Genomic DNA, 19,096 nt, shown 5'->3' with positions numbered 1-19,096 from the left:
TGCGTTCATCTGTGGGTGGATTAGCAGGTGGACTGGTCCGCGTTCATAAAACCCACAGGACACGCTGCTAATGAGAGGATGTAACTGCTCCGAGAGTCACACAGTGAAAGTTACTTACTGAGAACACACACACAGTGTTCAGTCTTCCACACTTTTGAGAATTACAGTCCCTCTCTGGCCAAGCCAGCTGACTTCCTGCTCACATGAAGGGCTCGCAGATGATTTAATGATACAGCTTCTGGAGACTTTTTGCCCAAATGGGTCAAATTGTGACAAAAAAAAAAAAAACACCCATTGAGTGTTATTGACATTTAGATACATATCTTATCAAACAATTTGTTTTGTAATAATTAAAGTCCCAGTCAGCAAGTCCGGCGGATCGAGGGCACTCTGAATGTTTACAACTCTCACGCTCCTCCCCCACAACCACCGAGCTCCCTCCCCTCGACTTCGTGCCCTTTGAAATTCCTTAGATCACGCCACCTTTGAAACGTTGGTCCGATGTTGACTCTGGTTTTATCACGGGCACCGTTGCAATCTTTCTTTTTTTCCTTCTTTTGTGTTTTATTTTCCTTGGTTGTTTTGGACCTCCTAGTTTCGGTTTTTACGAGGAATTGGAAGCTTGTTGCTACTTCCCTCCTCCTCCCCCCTGTGATAGTGGAACGACCCGAGGGAAGAGGGGCTCTGTTACCCCTTTTCCCTCAAAATGCCTCGGTGGAAAAGGGCCTGTGTGTGCACGAACACAGCCCTGCGTGCTGATTGGACAGGATGATGCAGGCTCTGTCGTTTTTTTGCAAAACAAACAACAGGTTCTATGTGCACGTAGAGGCGCGCTTTTTTTTCTAAAACCGAATGATTTATGTTGTTCTATCGGAGCATAGTGTCGGCTTCGGTGAATATGATCAAATAAATGTTGCCGACTGGGATTTTAAGTAAAGGGGCAGAGTATTTTTCAGACAATTGCATTGCATTACAGAAATGTAGAATCCGGTGTTTGTAGTTTGTGTGTTTGATGCCTCTGCCTGCTTTGATTTTGACAATTATTTTTCTAAATCCATCCCCAACTTTGCAAGTACAATACTAAAACGCTAGGGTATGCAGGTCCATTATTTTCATTTATTTCTAGGATTTTATGTAATTCTGTAGCTTCTCAGTGGTGCTGCTACATAAGTATAGTGTATTACATTCAGTAAGCAGACAGGAAAACCAGCACGAAAGCTAAGTAACGTATTGTCGCCACTGTCGCTGTAACGCTTGCCCCTGGGTGATGTTGGGACTTTGAAATTGTGTTGACTCTGGAAATTTTGAGCGTATTCTAGTCCTGCTCAATGTGTTACGTGTCCTGAGATGACTTCTGTTGTGATTTGACACTATAAATAAAATTGAATTGAATTGAATTGTACTGCTGTGGATGCGTTATAGTGCAGATCCCACACAAACGAGCTAATGGACCAGTGCAGTGGTAGATCAGCAGCTCCCATCTTCTGCAAGGTAAAATGACTGTTTTTGTGAATGATTTGTGCTAACAGCTGAGTGGGTACTTCCACTAGAAAGAACTAGAAAAGAATGCAGACGAAACCGGCCCTTTAATTGACCCTGGATAGTTGTTGGGCTGGGAAATCCTTTTTAAATGTCATATTACACGTTGTGGAATAGCCATACTCGTTAACCGCAGAGGTTGGGAAGTACTTTCCCAAAATGTTAAATTTTTTGCCTAAAAAAAGAAACCTTTGGCGCTAACATTAGTTCCACCTTTTGTTAGAGAATAATCTTAGTTTTGGTCGAAATCAATCCGAAATTCACTGCGGTAGGTGTGAAAATATCAATATTCCTCTAAGAGATGGTTTTCTTTGTGCTGGTGCTTTTCAGTATTTATTGTTCATGCATCCAGCTGCTCACGTCACATTTGTGTTTGCAGGTTCTTTTTTTATCTAGATCAGCTTGGCTTGTAATTAGGCCGTTTTTTCTCCTCTGTCCTCTCTCTCTTTGATGCTGACGTCCACACAGAGAAGCTGGAGGGCCTGGTGTTACGCAGCAGACACACTCCTCAGTGAAAGGCTTTCCTAGACTTGACGTCTCCCCTCCCCCTCGCAGTAGGCCTCGTTCCTTTAGGAGAGCATTGTGCCCGAGGATGGTCCCTACAACACGCCACCACCTTTTTGTTTTCCCACTAATTCCTGCTGCCGCTATGCCTCAGCAGAGCTCGTTAGCCAGCCCACGTTCCCCGGCTGGAATGAATCCCTTTAGCCTCTAATGGTCTCTAATGTGACCAAACATCATCTGTCTCATGAGGACAAGTGTGAGATATCTGACCTGACACCAGGTAGTGTCACCTGAGGCGAATGTGTGATGTTTTAAAGTGTTACGCACCTTTTCTGGTGGTTTATTTCAGGTTAGCACACGTTTACATGCTTTAATGCTCAAATCATTTTACCATCAGGAGCTCTTCTCAGCCTTTCTCTGGAACACTCCATTTGAGCTGCTGCCCCTCCCTCCCAAAAAGCCCTGTCTCCACTGACTGGTCAACCGCTTAGTGTTTGTCAGAATTGTCCCACCCCTTACCACAACCAGAGGAGTAGTACTGCTAGAAATAGTGATACAAATGTATTTTAGCCTCCTGTTCTTTAGAAGCCTCTTCCTTTAGAAGTCCATACAAAGGAAACAGTGTCTTCATGGCAACCACGAACCAAACTCTCCAGATCCAGATCACAGCCCTGCGTGCTGATTGGACAGGATGATCCGGGCTCTGTCGATTTTTGCAAAACAAACAACAGGCTCTACATGCACGTATAGGCGTTTTTTTTTCTTTTCTAAAACCAGATGATTTATGTTGTTCTATCGGAGCATAGTGTCGGCTGCAGTGAATGTGATCAAAAGAATGTTGCCGACTGGGACTTAAATAGATAAACATACTCTAGAATGCACACATGATGGCGGCTTGAACAGAGCCAGACAAAGTCTATTGATTGTCGTGCTTCTTCGTCCTCTCATGTTGGACCGAGGACAGACTGGACGTTACAGTGACTCACTATCGCCTCGAGTCCTGCAGCTAGCTCGTTAGTAGGGGAGGGGAAAAAATCGATTCTTAGATGCATCGCGATGCAGACGTGGACGAATCTGAATCGATTCACAAATCATTCAAAAATCAATTATTTTTATTCCGCATTGTTTAAGTAATGCAAAAGGCAGAACTATGCAGCGCCCGGACCGTCTGTGGCGTTGCACATAACAGAGACATGGCATGGTTTGTTAAGTCTGTCCGTTACGCAAATAACTTTAAAAATGCTTGTTTTGACGTTCGGCTTCTTCAGAGCTAAGCTAGGCTAACACGGTAGTGGCTTTGTAAACACTGAACATAACGCCGTCTCAGCATAAATACGGCAGCGACCTTGTTGTTTGTTCACGGACAGTCTCTGGTAAATGTACCCAAAAATGTTTTGCTTCGGGATGCATCAAGATGCATCGATAATCGGTTTATAATCAAATCAACCTCTGAATCGTAATCGAATAGTGAGGTGCCCAGAGATTTTCCACCCCTACTCGTTAGCATGCAAAACACAATACCCAGACGTCTTTGACATAACGTCAACACGTCGACAATATGTCAATGCTATATTTACACAACATTAAATAAACCAGATGAAGAAGAAGCAGAAATCCATATTTCAGTTTCCATATTGTCTTAATTAAACCCTGGCCAAGTGCAAAGAAATTTGTTAAAGCATTTTTAAAATGGTCTGCGAACATATTTCATTATAAAATGTGTGTTTACATGACACATGAATAATACAGTAAGTTGTCTGTGTTTAGTTAGTATTAAAGTGATGGTTCGGAGTAAAATGCACCCTAGGTAATTTCCAGTGTTCTTTTAAATAAACTCTATCTATCTAAAGCCCTATCTTGACCAATGCTGACCATCGCTAAAAATGCTTCTGGTGGGGGTATTTGGCTGGATGTCATGGTGGAAATTACCTAGGGTGCATTTCACACCGAACCATCACTTTAAGTGTTCAGATACACACATGCATTACTGCACAGAGACCATTCATAATCATGAGACCACACTCAAACCACAAACAGCACGGATGTGAACTTACCCTTGACACGGCAAAATCTGTAAAAAGGACAAAACGAGAAAGATTAGTATTTGTCCTTTATTAACCTGGAAACTGCATTTGATTTAAATCATTACAAAGGTTACACTTTATATACTGTAGTACTGTCAGCTGTCCCTCATTAGTCCTCTCCTCCACCAAAACCCTTTTCTTTTAACAACCAAGATGCCCAAAGTGAAGATTTCTTTCTCACTCTAAAGGTGAATCCTAACCATCCAAACAAAGCCAAAATTAGTACTAATGGGTTGACAGTATTATGTTGGTGTGTAGCCACATTGTTCAACCCTTTCTCACTTCCAGCTCGTCAACCACCGACGTTGGTCAGCGGCCCTCAGTGTCTGATACCGACCCACGAGACACCCTTTAACGTCTGCATGAGACACACAGGTCACACAGGTCACACAGGTCACGCAGGTCACACAGGTCACACAGGTCACACAGCTCACACAGGTCACACAGGTCACACAGCTCACACAGGTCACACAGGTCGGGATGGGTCAAATAATAAAAGGACTTTTACCCAAGTCACTGTTGACTTAATTGACCTTTTATATCACATCAAAGAGGGATGATTGCATGGATCCACTGCCATGCAATCAGACTTCTTTTGGCAACCAGAGGCGACGCCCCCTGATGGCCAGTAGAGAGAATGCAAGTTTAAGCCATTTTTCCTTCACTTTCCAGAGCATGAGGTTGCTGCCTGGTAACAACTTAACGGATTGTAACCAACAATATAACTACTGTAACTAAACAATCACTTCAATCAACTTTGTGAAACAACATTATGCAACAAGTGGAAACTTATACAACGTTTGGTTTCACACATGACATGAACAGTGGTCTCCTGGGTGAAGGTCCCGTGTTTGTTTGACACACCTCCTGACTTTCTCACTCTTTACACTTCCTCTACACGTTGCTCATTGCAATACATCTCTTTGTGGCTGAATGCAAAAACGTCCACATTCAGCATATCTTGTCTTATCTTGACATTTGGGGATCAGAGGGTGATCAGTTGTGTGCTTTAACAAAGGTTAACGCTTAACGGTTAATGCTTGTGTGACGGCAGACATCAGACTGACAGATGCAAAAGATGCTTTAGACAGAGAGGAGTGAGTATAGAGAACTAAGAAAGACAGACGGAGACATATGCAGCGAGAGGAAACCACAGCCTCATCCTTCTCCAGTCTGACATGTAACCATGGTAACTTCCTCCACACACTCAGAGAAATCAGGAGAGTTTATTTCTCTCAAGGCGGCTCAACACAGTCTTCACCTCCTGAAGATGCTGTGATCTCTCATCAACACACCGGTCACTCAGAGAAAAAGTTACACGACAACCTACACCCACCAGCATTAAAACCACAAGGATTCACTGTAATCACAGTGTCAGTTTGAGGACTGTCGGGTTTATCAGCTTAGTCCACACTAGCGAGGACAGACTAATGTACCATCATTTCTATTTTACTTTATTCAAAAGCACAAGGATAAGGTTGTAATGCAAAGATGAAAGAAACAAACAGACGAGGAGCACAAAAGAGCAGCGTGAGAGACATTTAGAAAAGCAAGGACTGAGATATGGATGTGTACACTTTCTTAGTCTTTCTATTCATTTTTAACAATTCAGTGACTTAAAATAGTTGCAATGTTATACAGGAAGCCAGTGAAAGAGTATAAATATGATAGTTGCCATCATCATGTCTACGACCTTAGAGAACTTGATCAAAACGTGATACTTCTTGAATGTGACTCATTGTTTCCCTGCAGGTGACCAGGCGACCTTTGACACCGTGTTGGTTGCCCCCCGACTTCACTCAGAATGCAAGTCAGCATTTTTTGTGCTTTTCTTGCACTTTCTATCCCCTGTAATTTCACTAAAAATGCTTTTCACTTCCCACCTTTGTTGTCGGCCTTCAGCTCCTCCTGCAGGCAGTCGCTCTGCCGGTTGCCGAGCACGAAGGCCAGGAAGGAGAGGATGAGGGCGTCCAGGATACCAATGATAGCCAGGATGTAGGCCCAGCGCACCGAGCAGTTTCCCAAGGCATACTTCCCCGTGTCCTCTCCGCACATGTCCCGGATCACCTCGGAGTCCCAGCCGTTGGGGAAGATCAGACAGCCGATCACTGAACACACGGCTGGAGGCGAGAGAAGAGAACAGATGACAGCAGTGAGGAGAGAGGCGGACAGATGAATGTTTGAGTGCAGCCATGTGATGGATGCGGTGGTCACATACAGTGTAATGGTATTTGGTTTGTGTCAGGCAGTTTAAGTGATGTGCAGAGGGACGGGTCGAGATGACACAGTTCTGTTTGATTGAAAAGCAGCACAGAAAAGAAAATCAATACAGGAGGAAGGGGTTGAGTTGTCAAACAAAGCAAGATAGAAGAGCCGGTGTGATGAAATAGGAGGAGAGAGAAAATAGGTTTATGTGTAGAACAGCAGAGGGGAGCATGACATTTTACCAAGATGAAAGTAAGAGGAAGACGGGAGGCAGAGGAGAGAAGACAGAATACTATTTTTCCATTTCACGCTGGCCTAATGCCAACGCCCCCCTCCTCCCCCCAAAGACGTGTTCACACCAAACACCAAGTCGATGATTATGCATGTTTTGCAGAAAGTCAACACAACGACGTGAACGTGAATGAGGCCAATACGTGGGAGTCACCTCATTCACGTATTCACAAGAGTTCAAACATTTCAACTGGAATACACGTGACGCTGTGTCTCTAAAGCCGATGAGCGTTGAGATTCTCCTTCTGTCGTCCTGACGTTACTCATTCAGAAATGGAGGAAACAAATCCTTTTAATGAATATTTGTATTGTATTTATGTCTGGATGACGTTGTATTGAGTGTTGATATAGCAGCTACGATGTAGCCTAACCCATTATAAAGCATTATATAAATGAACTCAGACAGGACGGTGTTTGGTTTCCTGGCATGTCTTCACAACATACAAAGCATCTTTAGTGGTTATTGATGAACCTGGTTGGATTCTACATGGAGGTGAAAACTCGCTCTGCGTTTGGAGCTGCTGTCAGCTGAGTTGGAGAGGCTTTAAGGGCTTGACATGGTATAAAGACAATGGGACAGCACTTTACTTTGAGTATAGCCATAAAAATCTGTGCCACAGTATAGTATGCCATGAACATGAATATACAGTATGTCATTAAAATTGTCAAAAACTATATTTTATGGTGTGTCATAAAGTAGCGTAAAGCTATATTATACCGGAAGAATGTAAATACACCCCATATATGAAGTAGTCATAATGTACATTGTCATAGAAAAAGCATAGTATGATTAAAATGTGTGTAGTATGCTATAAAAATATGCAGTATAGCTCAAATATCATGATAATAAAGCATGTCTTAAAAATGGTAAATTTAATTAACAATTATAGTAAAAAAATATATATATATTTTTTTTTTATTTGAGTTTTTCCATACTCATGCCTTAGCAGGTAGGTAATTGTCAAATAATCTATTACGTTTTTGGTCAAACAGCTTCAATAAACAAAGTTGAAATGAATTAATATGAATAAACCAGGTGTAGCCTCTGCTTGATTTCCCCTGAAGTTTCCTTAATATGAGTGTGTCTGTGTAAATTGAATATGCCTGGCTGAACACCAATGTGCACAGTTGACCTTTTTTAATGACTTGTGGGTAATCCAACCAGGCTAAGTCTGCACAAACACAGCCCTCGACCCTGATGGACTTTGAGTGGACGTTGGGATCGGTCTGCTGCTGTGGTGCTTCCAGTATCTGCCTCTGTTCATCTCTCCATTCATCAGTTAAGTGTTTGAACTGAGAGACATGAGAACATGAATCGTATTTATTTTAATAATAATACTACAAAGTCTGGGAGTAGGGGAGCTCTCTTTGAGGATACAAAATACTACATGAACTGCTGCTGCAGCTGCTTTGCAGAACACACCAACCTTTCTCTGGTGACTTTGTGAATACAACACTGCACCATGTTTTCTGAATTCATCCAAAAAGTGAAAAAGTAGATTGATTTAAGCTGCACATTATTTTCACGAATCTCAACGCCATGATCTTCTGCTCCCATCCACCGTTAGAGGTGCAAGTCACAGAATGTGACTCGGCGGATTATTTCCTGCTGAAAGCTGAAGTGTTTATGTACAAAAGGTGTAGCGGAGCAGGTTGATTTGTACAGCACGTTTCATACATTAAAGTGTTTTACATAATGAATCCCACATTAGCCCTTGATTAAAAGTACAGAATGTTTCCTCATGTTGTCTATGGGGATAAAATGACACTCACACACACTCCTGTATCGTCGGTTCCCTCCGATGCTGATGCATTTCCTCTGCACAAACTAAGCTGCGTTCCAAATGTGTTTGTTATTAAGACCCACATTATATCAGAGGCCCTTTGTGTTGATGTGTTTGGCATACGTACATTTTTTACTCTGTTCTTGTGGAAGGACTGTGTGCTCCCATAAGGCTTGAGTAGTCCCCTGGTGTAGGGTCCAGCTGAGGCCAGGCTGGCCCTAACAGATGGGTCCCTGAAAGCCTCATTTACTGGACCACTGCTACTGATGAGACCACATGAGTTCAGTGTGTGTAGGAACCTACAGGACGATGGGTTCAGCTGATGTCAGGATAGTGAAGGAGAGGAAATAAAGTCTCTGAACGTCAGCTGCAGGAGTTGATGATGATCATCCATCTAATGCAAAGGTGGACAGACAGGAAGTGTTCAGCCCGGTCTCACGGCAGGTCGTGAAATAGTCACAAAATGTAATCTTTTGGTTTCTTCACAGGGACACGAATTGTCCATTTTTATTTGTGTCGCTCATATTAAAACAATGTTAATTCAAGTTAATAAGGATCCTTAATGCATCCATGTGACTATTCAACGTGCAGATCTAGTGACGTAGTATTAAATATTACAAAAGTCTACTTGTGGTCGGCGGTTGGGGGGGGGGGGGGATGGGTCCAACAACGGTGTTGCTGCATGCATCTGTCTCAGGTTTCTTGTCTGTCTCCGAAGTATCTTTTAAGATAAATGCTAAATAATTGGTGTGGAATTGATTGAAAATAATCATCCTGTGTGATCAGTAACGCTTCATATTAAAGTCCTCGTAATACGTTAGTTAATAGTTAATCAGGCCCTTATAAGTCCTTATATAGTCCTAACACTTAATTATGTCAAACAAAATAACATGTACTGATCTTAAGTGATGATAGCATCATAATCAAGTGTATTGTTATACAATATCTATAAGCACTTATAACTTAAGAATATGCATAGAAGACTTACGAGTTAATTATTATAGTTTACAATGGCATTACAAGCACATTTATTGTATTTATCTATATAACCTATATTATTGTCAAATATTGATGTTGTCTTGTTTTATGAAGACTAATACATACTTCAATATACACTTATTAGTGCCACGTATTTACAGTAGCCCAGAACAGACAAACCACACAGGAGAAGTTTCAGTTGGTTGCAATCTGCAACCTCACAGCTAGATGTCACCAAATCCTGCACACCAGGGGCCTCATGTACTAAGAATTGCGTGGATTTCCTACTGAAAAATGGCGTACACTAGAATCCAGAAACTGTCCTACGCACAAAAAAAATCAGATGTATCAAAGTGTGCGTACACATGGATCCAAGCACTTTTCCTTTGTACATCCCAATCAACGTGGAATTAAGCGCACATGTGGAAGTGCTAAACTCCTCCCTGTCCACGCCTCCATTTAAATATGCAAATTAATTTAAATAGGGCCTGCACCGGGGATTCCCCTCTCTGCACCATCAGATCTACAAAATGAAAAAGGGAAGAAGCGGACAATTTGCGACGTCTATTGCATATTCTTGATACTTCTGATAATCTATCATCAAGAGCCATCTTGTCAATTGATGCAGAAAAGGCCTTTGATCGCCTTGAGTGGTCTTTTCTATGGTCTGTACTCAATTCCATGGGTTTGGGGTCAAATTTTATTAACATGGTCAAAACTATTTATGCAAATCCTTCAGCTAGTGTAAGTACAGGTAATATACACTCTCCTCCCTTTAAATTAAGCAGGAGCAGTCGGCAGGGAGATCCGATTTCTTCAATGTTGTTTATATTATCATTGGAGCCTTTAGCACAGTCTATTAGGTTATCCCCAAACATTACACCAATAAAAATTAAATCCACTTTGCATCATATATCTTTATTTGCTGATGACGTCCTTTTATTTTTTTCTGATATTAAGTACTCTCTTCCAAGCATCCTTAATATATTTGAACAGTTTAGTTATGTTTCCAGTTATAAGATAAACTGGTCTAAGTCCTCCCTTTTACCATTGAACTCTGCGAGCAAGGACGAATGTACAGATTTCAATATCCCGGTAGTATCTCACTTTAAATACTTAGGAGTAAATGTATATACATCATTACAAAAAACAATCACTAAGAATTATAATAACACCCTAAATATGGTCAAACAAGACCTGGAAAGATGGCAGAAGCTACCTATATTTTTGTCTGGTAGAATTTCAATAATTAAAATGAATGTGCTTCCTAGAGTTAATTTCTGTAGCTATATGCTACCTATGGCACCTCCTCCAAGATATTGGGAGAAAATACATAGCATTATTACAAGGTTTTTATGGAGAGGCAGACGATCAAAAATAAAGTTAACTAATTTACAAAGAAAGAAGGAATCGGGAGGCTTATCAGTTCCTAATTTCAAACTTTACTTTTATGCCCTAACTATCCGTCCTTTGTTAAATTGGTTTAGTGAGAAAACTTCTCCTCCATGGCTTAATATAGAGAAGAATTTGGTGGCACCTGCCTCTTTAAATGATTGTTTGTTTACAGGTCTCTCTGTCAATAAATGTAAACTGGAGTATGGTTCAGTAATAGCCAGTGCAATTCAAAATTTCAGGAAAATAGAAAGAATATATAATTGGACATCTAAATGGCATGCAAGTACTCCACTATTCTATAACATCCTTCTTAAGTCTGGTGGGGAGCACTTTATCTCACCTCAGTGGTCTAAAGCAGGAATCCACAGTTTAGGAGACATTATGAATGACGATGGGTTAAGAAGTTTTCAGGATTTGAGTGAAACATTTAAACTGTCATCAAATTCCTTCTTTTTATATTTACAATTACGTTCTGCCTTAAGAGCAGCAGGTATTTTGACAGATAGGAAACCTCTTTATCATCCAATAATGGAATTATTTAAGAAAATGTCAGGGCTACCTAAAGGACATGTCTCAGTAATCTATAATAGTTTGTTGGAACATATGCAGACCCCTTTAGCGATAACTAATGTGTGGAATAAGGACTGCCCTGAATCATCTATAGACTGGAATAGAGTTTGGAGGAATAATGCGTACTCCTCACAAAATCTAAATAATAAATTAACCAATCTCAACTTCTTATATCGCACTTATTTAACACCAAAACGGCGCTTACTGATTAAGTTATCTCCTTCTCCAAATTGTAATCTATGTGACTTGAATCAAATAGGGACCTTTTTGCATATCATGTGGGAGTGTCCACCAGTTCAAAATTTTTGGCAACAAATAGTAAAACATCTGTACAATGCACTCGGCTTAGAGTTTGACCTCTCCCCAAAATGTATGCTTCTAAATGATGATTCTGGGCAAAACCTTAACCATACGCAAAGGCTGCTGTGGCTTTCTGCTTGTACAGTGGCTAAAAAGATGTTAGCGGTTAGGTGGCAACCACCGCATGCACTTCCTATACTTCAATGGACTTACTCTTTAATAGAGTTGTTATCCCTGGAGCTCTCTGTTGCAAAAATGAATGGAGCAGGTCAGAGGGTGCTCAATGCAAGGAAGGAGGCACTCGAGCTAGCTCGAGCTATGATTTAAACTTTTATTATTATTTAATATTTTTATGTATCTATCTGAAATATCCAGCACGGTTTGAAAATGAGAGAAGGACCTGTGCGAGGGGTTTGGGGAGGGTTAAGGGGTTAAATAATGTGCAGGTGTTGTGTGTTGTTGTTTTTTCATTGCTTTAGTTATGATTTGTCTCTGCCAATTGTACATAGTAACGATATTAATTTGTCTAATGGTTGGGGTGTGTTCATGTTCTTGGGTATGATTATGGTTACTCGTCTATGTATGTGTGTATATATATGAGTGTGTCTATGTGTATATGTATATGTATGTGTTGCACCTGTATAAAAAAATAAAAAAAATAAAAAATAAAAAAAGGGAAGAAGCGCAACTTCACCGAGTTTGAGCTCGAAACGCTCTTAAACGAAGTCGAGACTCGAAGAACAGTATTATTTGGTAGCCTCTCATCAGGCATTAACACACAAAAAAAGAAATGTGAGTGGGAGCGTGTGTGTGAGGCAGTGAACGCTGTGGGGTTGGAGCAGCGCACACTCCCTGAAATAAAAAAGAAATGGTCCGACGTGAAGGTGGAGGTGAAGCGGAGGATTTCGGCCCACCGCCGAAGCGTGACCGCAACGGGCGGGGGGACAGGAGGATATTAATATATTATATATTATATTATCATATATATTAATGACTGCAGAAGTGCGCCGTGGCTACTGCAGTGTGTGACATTTCCAACTTTACGCACGCGTTTATCGACACAAATACTGAACACAAGGAGACAATAAAGGGCTTGTTAGATAGCTCTGCCGCTCTATTTTCACCAGGGAAAAACAAATGCACATATTTGAATGCACGTGCCCAAATGGGCATCGTGCTGGTTTACATTCGGGGCGCAATTAAACGGATACATTTACTCACCGAGAAGCCACCCATCGCGCACCGTGCCAGCCTCCAGCCTGTTACCAACCATGCTATTAGTAAGAATGAACGAGTCATGCGTTGAACCAGGCCACCTTGCCACGATGTTGGTGAGCTGCATTTGCGCATCACATATTATTTGAACATTTATTGAATGAAAATGTTTCCTGTTGACAAAAACAAATTCATCCTGTGATGGCGCTTACAGCAACATGTGTGCAGTCAATAGCTCCGATTACATTAGGGAAACCGGCTCTTGCTGCAAATTGCGCTTTAATGTTGGCCTGTTCAACAGCATTGTATGGGAATTTGATGTAACTGGATGACATTCTTATGATCCCGTCCCACACAGCTGGCATGGCTCGGCTCAGAGTGGACTGGCACACTCCTGACCGATCGGCCAGTTCCCTCTGGAAGGCTCCTGTTGCCAGAAACCCCAGAGTGGTCAGCACCTGTGTGGGCACGGACAACCCCTGGCTCCTGGCTGTGTTTCTTTCTAGGGCCGGCCGCAGCTCTGCGCACAGCTCCAGTAACACTGGCCTCGGCAACCTAAAACGACTCATGAGCCAGTTGTCGTCATTTGCTAACATATCCTCCCGTTCTCTAAACACCCTCTCACGTCTGATGTTACCGTTTGCGATGTCTTCTAACAAGGCCAAGGCTGCCATTGTTAATGCCATTTTTTCATCACTTTGTGCATGCTTTTATATTCATCCATATGATTGCAAACACGTGTGTGTTAATTGTCCATTAATGTGTCTCTGATGTGCACATTACTCTGAGGACTAATTGTTTTCACATAATTAACAGTTTCCCAGCATCACCTCAGAGTGTCGCCAAAGGAACAATAGCTGTAGAAACGTGCGTACGCCAGCCATGACGCTGCCGTGGGACACCGCACATTTCTTTAAGTTGGATGAAATGAAACTCATCTTGTGATGAGAAATCAGACATGGACTTAAAATGCCTCTGCAATGAAACTCTGAAATTCTCTCAAATAAAAAAGGCACAAGGATGAAAGAAACTAAAGAAGCTATTTGAAACCAGAGCAGGCACACAGGTGGGTGTAGGTGTTCTACTATTGCTGTTTGGTTGAGATTTGTAGATTTTGTAGCACTGATCCATGTGTGTGAGCTTTATGTTCCAAGCTGCTGAACTCGGCCCACCTCTCTGCAGCACGAGGCAGACGGACACGGAAAACATGAAATCCAGTTCCTGCAGATGGGACAGCCAGACCACATGTAACGTGGTGTGAGGGGTTTGTGTTCCCTGTGGGTTTCCTTTAGTCCTGGCTGGCTGACAGAAGTGAACAAGGCTCACTCTTAATAATTCATCGAGCCTCATTTAAATCTGTGTCAGGGATGCTGAGAGGGTTGCACTGCCCAGCAGCTCACCCTTCTTACTGTGTGTGTGTGTGTGTGTGTGTGTGTACTCATGTATGTTGGAAAGAATGAATTTAGGATTGTCTGCAAATTAGTTTACTCATATAAAAAAAAAACATTTGCGTGCATGCGTGGCCTCGCCTCTAGATCATCACTGACTTGATCCGTTGGAGCTTCTCCTCACACACTGTGGTTTATGTCAGTCTTTCAGTCTGCAAAACAATAATAATGTACTGGAAATGGTGACCTCTATTATGCCCACTTTTTACATTTTTATTTTCCTCACAAATTTGAGTTTAATATCAGATTCAAATGAGTCATGTATGAATTTATAATCTGAGAATATTTTGTGATCTTGGGTTTTTGACTCGTCTCTTTCCTGTTTGTTTTAAAGGTCCTCTCCTGTGTCCTGTGTTTGTTGGACTTCCTGTCTCAGTGTACACCTGTGTTGTATTCGTGTCCTTGCTCTGTTCCCTTTGTTTCTTCCACCAATCAGCCTCCAGCCTGCCCTCATGTCTGCCCACCCTTATTGTCTGAAGACTTTCTTGTGTATTTAGTGTTTCCCTGTCAGCTCGTCTGCCTTCGTTTATGTAATACCAGTTTGTATTAGTTTGGTTTTGTGGTATGTTTCTTTTGCCTCAGCATCCTTCAGTTTTTGTTGCTTGTCAGATATAGTTCTGGTACCTGCTCTAGCAACAACAATAACAATTATGAAAGCTCACGTTTGTTTAACTTTACCTACCTGCCTCACTTCTGCAGTTGGGTCCTCTTCTTTTTTAAATTACCTCTTCCCCCTACAATGGCCCTAATACACTGTCATAGTAGAAGCATAGCATCATCTTTATTATCGCAACTAAATAAATGGGCATCCTTAAGCTCCATTATGAAACTCTTCCACACATATTAGCATCACTCTTCAGGAACATTACCAGCTAATGTTTAGCCTCATCAGGGAGGGGGAGAGGTATACGTTGGTATTGACTGACACACCACTAATGTTAGCTTGAGGGGCTGCCTCCTTTAGAAGGCTCCACCACACTACATCATATCCCTCGAAGAAGAGGTGGGCCTTGCTATAAAGACCGTCCCTAAAGTCCACTATGTGCTGAAGAAACCTGATTTATTTATTATTTAATGGTGCATCAACATATCCGAAAAAAATAATCAAAAGGCTGATTAAAACTGAACAACCGCCTCACTAAAAAAATGTTGGAATTGTACATCTCAGCAAATCATGAAATGAGTTGAATGTCGACGTGAACCAACAAAAATGTTTTACAAACACGTTTCATATCGTGTCACGTAATAAAACACACTATGATGCTGTGACAGTATCTCCCATCTCTGACAGCCCTCTTCACACGCCCACTCTGTCTGTCTTGCAGGAGGTTAAAACTTGCTCCATGAAGGTTATGATTTAAAGGGACAGTGTGTAGGAATGACTCCCATCTAGTGGTGAAATTGTATTTTCATTGTATAGTGCTCTCTAGCGCTTTGATACGGTAGCCGTTATGTACTTAGAAGCTAACCAGTGGACGCAACGGTCCCCAGGACTAAAGCATCACGGCGGATGAAAAAGCTCAGTAAAAGTCGCTCTCCGGGAGCTCCAAGGGGGACAGCAGGCTGTGGCCGCACCGTTGTCCAGGAATGGCTGCATCACGGGCGAATGAATGACTGTGTAGAAGACGCCGTCTTCCCAGGGGAGAGCCGGTCCTGCACGCCACCCTGCACGTCTGGAAGCACCTCATGCTGATGTGATCTCCTTTCATTCATGCTGGCTCTGAAGGAAATCATGTTTATGTGTCATGTCCCTCCTCGACATGGAAGCCTCCTGAGGACTTACCCGTCCAATGTGAATACAAATACGAAATTCTTCGCTTACGAGGATAAATCAGATTATTGACAGAGGTAATTATACACGTATGAGGACCTATTCATGAATGAAGATATTGATTTTAGCTAATAAATTACATAACATGTTATACACTGTCCCTTTAACTTAATCGTGCGGGAAACGGTCACTGTGACCCCTGGAAGATATCTCTGATTCAAATCCATCAACCATTATTACTTTGATGATATAAAAGGCTGTTTATTGGGAAAGCTGTAATGTGCATGATTTCTTGCTGCGGGAGGTTTGAGCTGCTACAGAAACATTTTACTTGCCATTTATTTGATTCAGGAGCAATTACTAAACCAACCTTAATGGAATCTCTCGGGGTGGTCATGAGGCTGGGTGATGCTTCTTTAAATGAGAAGTAGAGCTTGGGGTGTTTTGTAACAATGATGGCTTTCTGCTCTAAAAGTCTACTGTGGGTCTAACGGCGAGAGATGGGGGAGTTAGTGCCAGTCGATTCCTTCCTCCCTCCATAAATCACACACGTTGGTCCAGAGCAACTAAAGACCAATTTGTTACTAAATTTGGTATGGCTATTCAGCTGATGGATGTCTGAAAACCCAATGGTGAAATCTCCATGAAATTTGATGTGGATATTCATGGTACCCAGAGGATGAAATCTAATGGCACCAAACTAGCACCATCATTATGACAGAAGTTGCATTTGTATACGTGGTGTAGCAACATCTATTATAAACAGTATATAGTGTTATAATTTATATATAATAACTTACTATGAAACCCATGTAATTGTGAGCGAGGAAAGGTGACGTAGTAGAAAGTCATAGGGAGGAGGTCAAAGTGGATAGGTGGGTCTAACATGGGACTTCATCCAGGAGACCACTGTTAGAGTCCTATGTGAAACCAGAAGTAAACACTGACTTCCACACTTACCACATTCATCTGAGCAGCTGTGCACACTGTCCTGGTTTTTCAAGTTTTATGTTCAAGTTTGATCATACCAATATAAAATACAATGACTTCTATGATGTGTTCCAGTGGTATTGTTGCATCAACTCCACATTGATATATTATTTTGTTGTAATGTTGTTATGGTGAAGATGTCTATCGGTATTTAAACATCCATCAGAGCAATATTATCAACATCTCATGTTTCTGGTCAGCTGATACAGTGAATTCAATATTGACTCCAAATGTCCATTCTCCAGTGGAAAGCCTTTCTTTTGAAGCAGGACAGATTTTCACCAGCAGAAACTAAATAGAGCTCTGATATGGCTGAAAGAGGTCACAAGCTACAGATATGAAAGATATGACTGGATGCTATCGCTTAAAACAGGAAATAAGCAGAAGAACAGAAGAACGATCTCTTCTTGGATGATTGACATGAGCCCTCTGTCCTCAAGACCTCGTTCTTGTGATGGGGTTTCTAAATCTTTTTTTGTTCCTCTCCTGTCTCAGATTTGATAAGAACTGCATATCCCAGGTGCCCTTGAGGCGTTGGTGTTTCAGAGACGTTCATAAACATTTGGTTGGACAGACTGTGAGGAGGTGAAGCAGATGACTTAACCGATTCTGTTAATTCAACACAGCTCTACACTGACTTTTGGGGAGGAGGAAATCCTTATTTGGGATGGTGATGGAAAGAAATGACAAAAACATCAGTATCAGCTGAATGGCTGATTGACAATCGTGATCTCTAAAAGTAATATTTTATCCTCTTTTTTTCTTCTGACGATCCAATCAAAACTCAAAACTATGTTTACGATCCAAACAATAAGCTATCCGTTGCAACCATAATAATGACTTCCTGTTTCAACCTATAGCTTCTGTGTGTACTGTAGTTATGTGCACACAGTTATTATGCAATTAGGACTTAATTGACAGGTGCACTCACTTAAAGTCGACCTCCAAATGAAATTGTTTACTTAATTGGAATGAAGTGCTGACGTGTTTGCAACCTGACTGAGTGGCTGTTGAACCACTTTTTGGAGATGGGACTGAGATCATCACAAAACTACAAAAAAACAAAAACAGTTCCAACAAGGCACTGAAAAGTCCATCCATCCATCCATCCATCCATTGTCTACCGCTTATCCTGTATTCAGGGTCGCGGGGGGGCTGGAGCCGATCCCAGCTGTCATTGGGCGAAGGCAGGGTACACCCTGGACAGGACGCCAGTCTATCACAGGGATACATGTAGAGACAGACAACCATTCACACTCACATTCACATTCACACCTACGGGCAATTTAGAGTCATCAATGAACCTATCCCCATCCTGCACGTCTTTGGACTGTGGGAGGAAGCCGGAGAACCCGGAGAGAACATGCAAACTCCACACAGAAGGAACCTGGGCCAACCCGGGAATCGAACCCAGGATACTCTCGCTGTGAGGCGAGAGTGCTACACCACCGTGAAAAGTGAATTCTGAAAAGTGAAGTTAAAGACGCCGAAATGTCTTAAACTTCATTCTCTCCATTGGCCATCAGGGAGCGCCTCATCTGGTTGCTAAACGAAGTCTGATTGCATGGAAGTTAGTGAGAAAATGACTCACTAAACATTGTAAACATAAGTTTATGGTCTCAGTGGTCTCTTTCAAGTGTTCTTCAAGACAGCATGATGTTCATTTAGTAAATTATGGTCCATTTAGAGTCAAATAGTCCATAAAGTAGGGTATGCTTTAGGGTGGGGCTACCTTGTGATTGACACATTACCACCAAGGCATCGCCATCGTGGTCTAACTTCTGTCAATGCCGACTAATGACTTTAACATTTAGCTGTAAAGTTGGCCTTGAATTATGAAGCTAACTTTGTTAACAGCTTCTCACCAGAATCCAGATGGATCCAGATCCAGTAAGGTTGCTGCTCTGCTGCCTGTGTTCATCAGATCCACCCGTTGCTCCTCCACAGTCCAAATATGGTCACTTCCTTCACTGTTTGCAAAACATTCCAAGATGGCGACGGCCAAAATGCCAAAATCTTGGC

At 41.8% G+C, this 19,096-nt stretch overlaps 1 protein-coding gene across 2 annotated transcripts in view; it reads right to left on the bottom strand.

Annotated features, from left to right (window-relative positions):
- Positions 1-19,096, bottom strand: part of lhfpl4a (LHFPL tetraspan subfamily member 4a) — a 41,660-nt gene that overhangs the window by 3,327 nt on the left and 19,237 nt on the right. For both annotated transcript variants that reach the window (XM_084029383.1, XM_084029384.1), the window contains exons 2-3: positions 6,011-6,247; positions 4,098-4,114 (exon numbers count right to left, since the gene is read on the bottom strand). In XM_084029383.1, the coding sequence (XP_083885509.1) occupies positions 4,098-4,114; positions 6,011-6,247 (254 nt within the window). The remainder of the gene's footprint in view (positions 1-4,097; positions 4,115-6,010; positions 6,248-19,096) is intronic.

Source organism: Eutrigla gurnardus (assembly GCF_963514095.1).
Source record: "Eutrigla gurnardus genome assembly, chromosome: 2".
Lineage (NCBI taxonomy): Eukaryota > Metazoa > Chordata > Actinopteri > Perciformes > Triglidae > Eutrigla > Eutrigla gurnardus.
The sequence above is the reverse complement of the archived record's forward strand: the minus strand, read 5'-3'. Positions and strand labels throughout refer to the sequence as shown.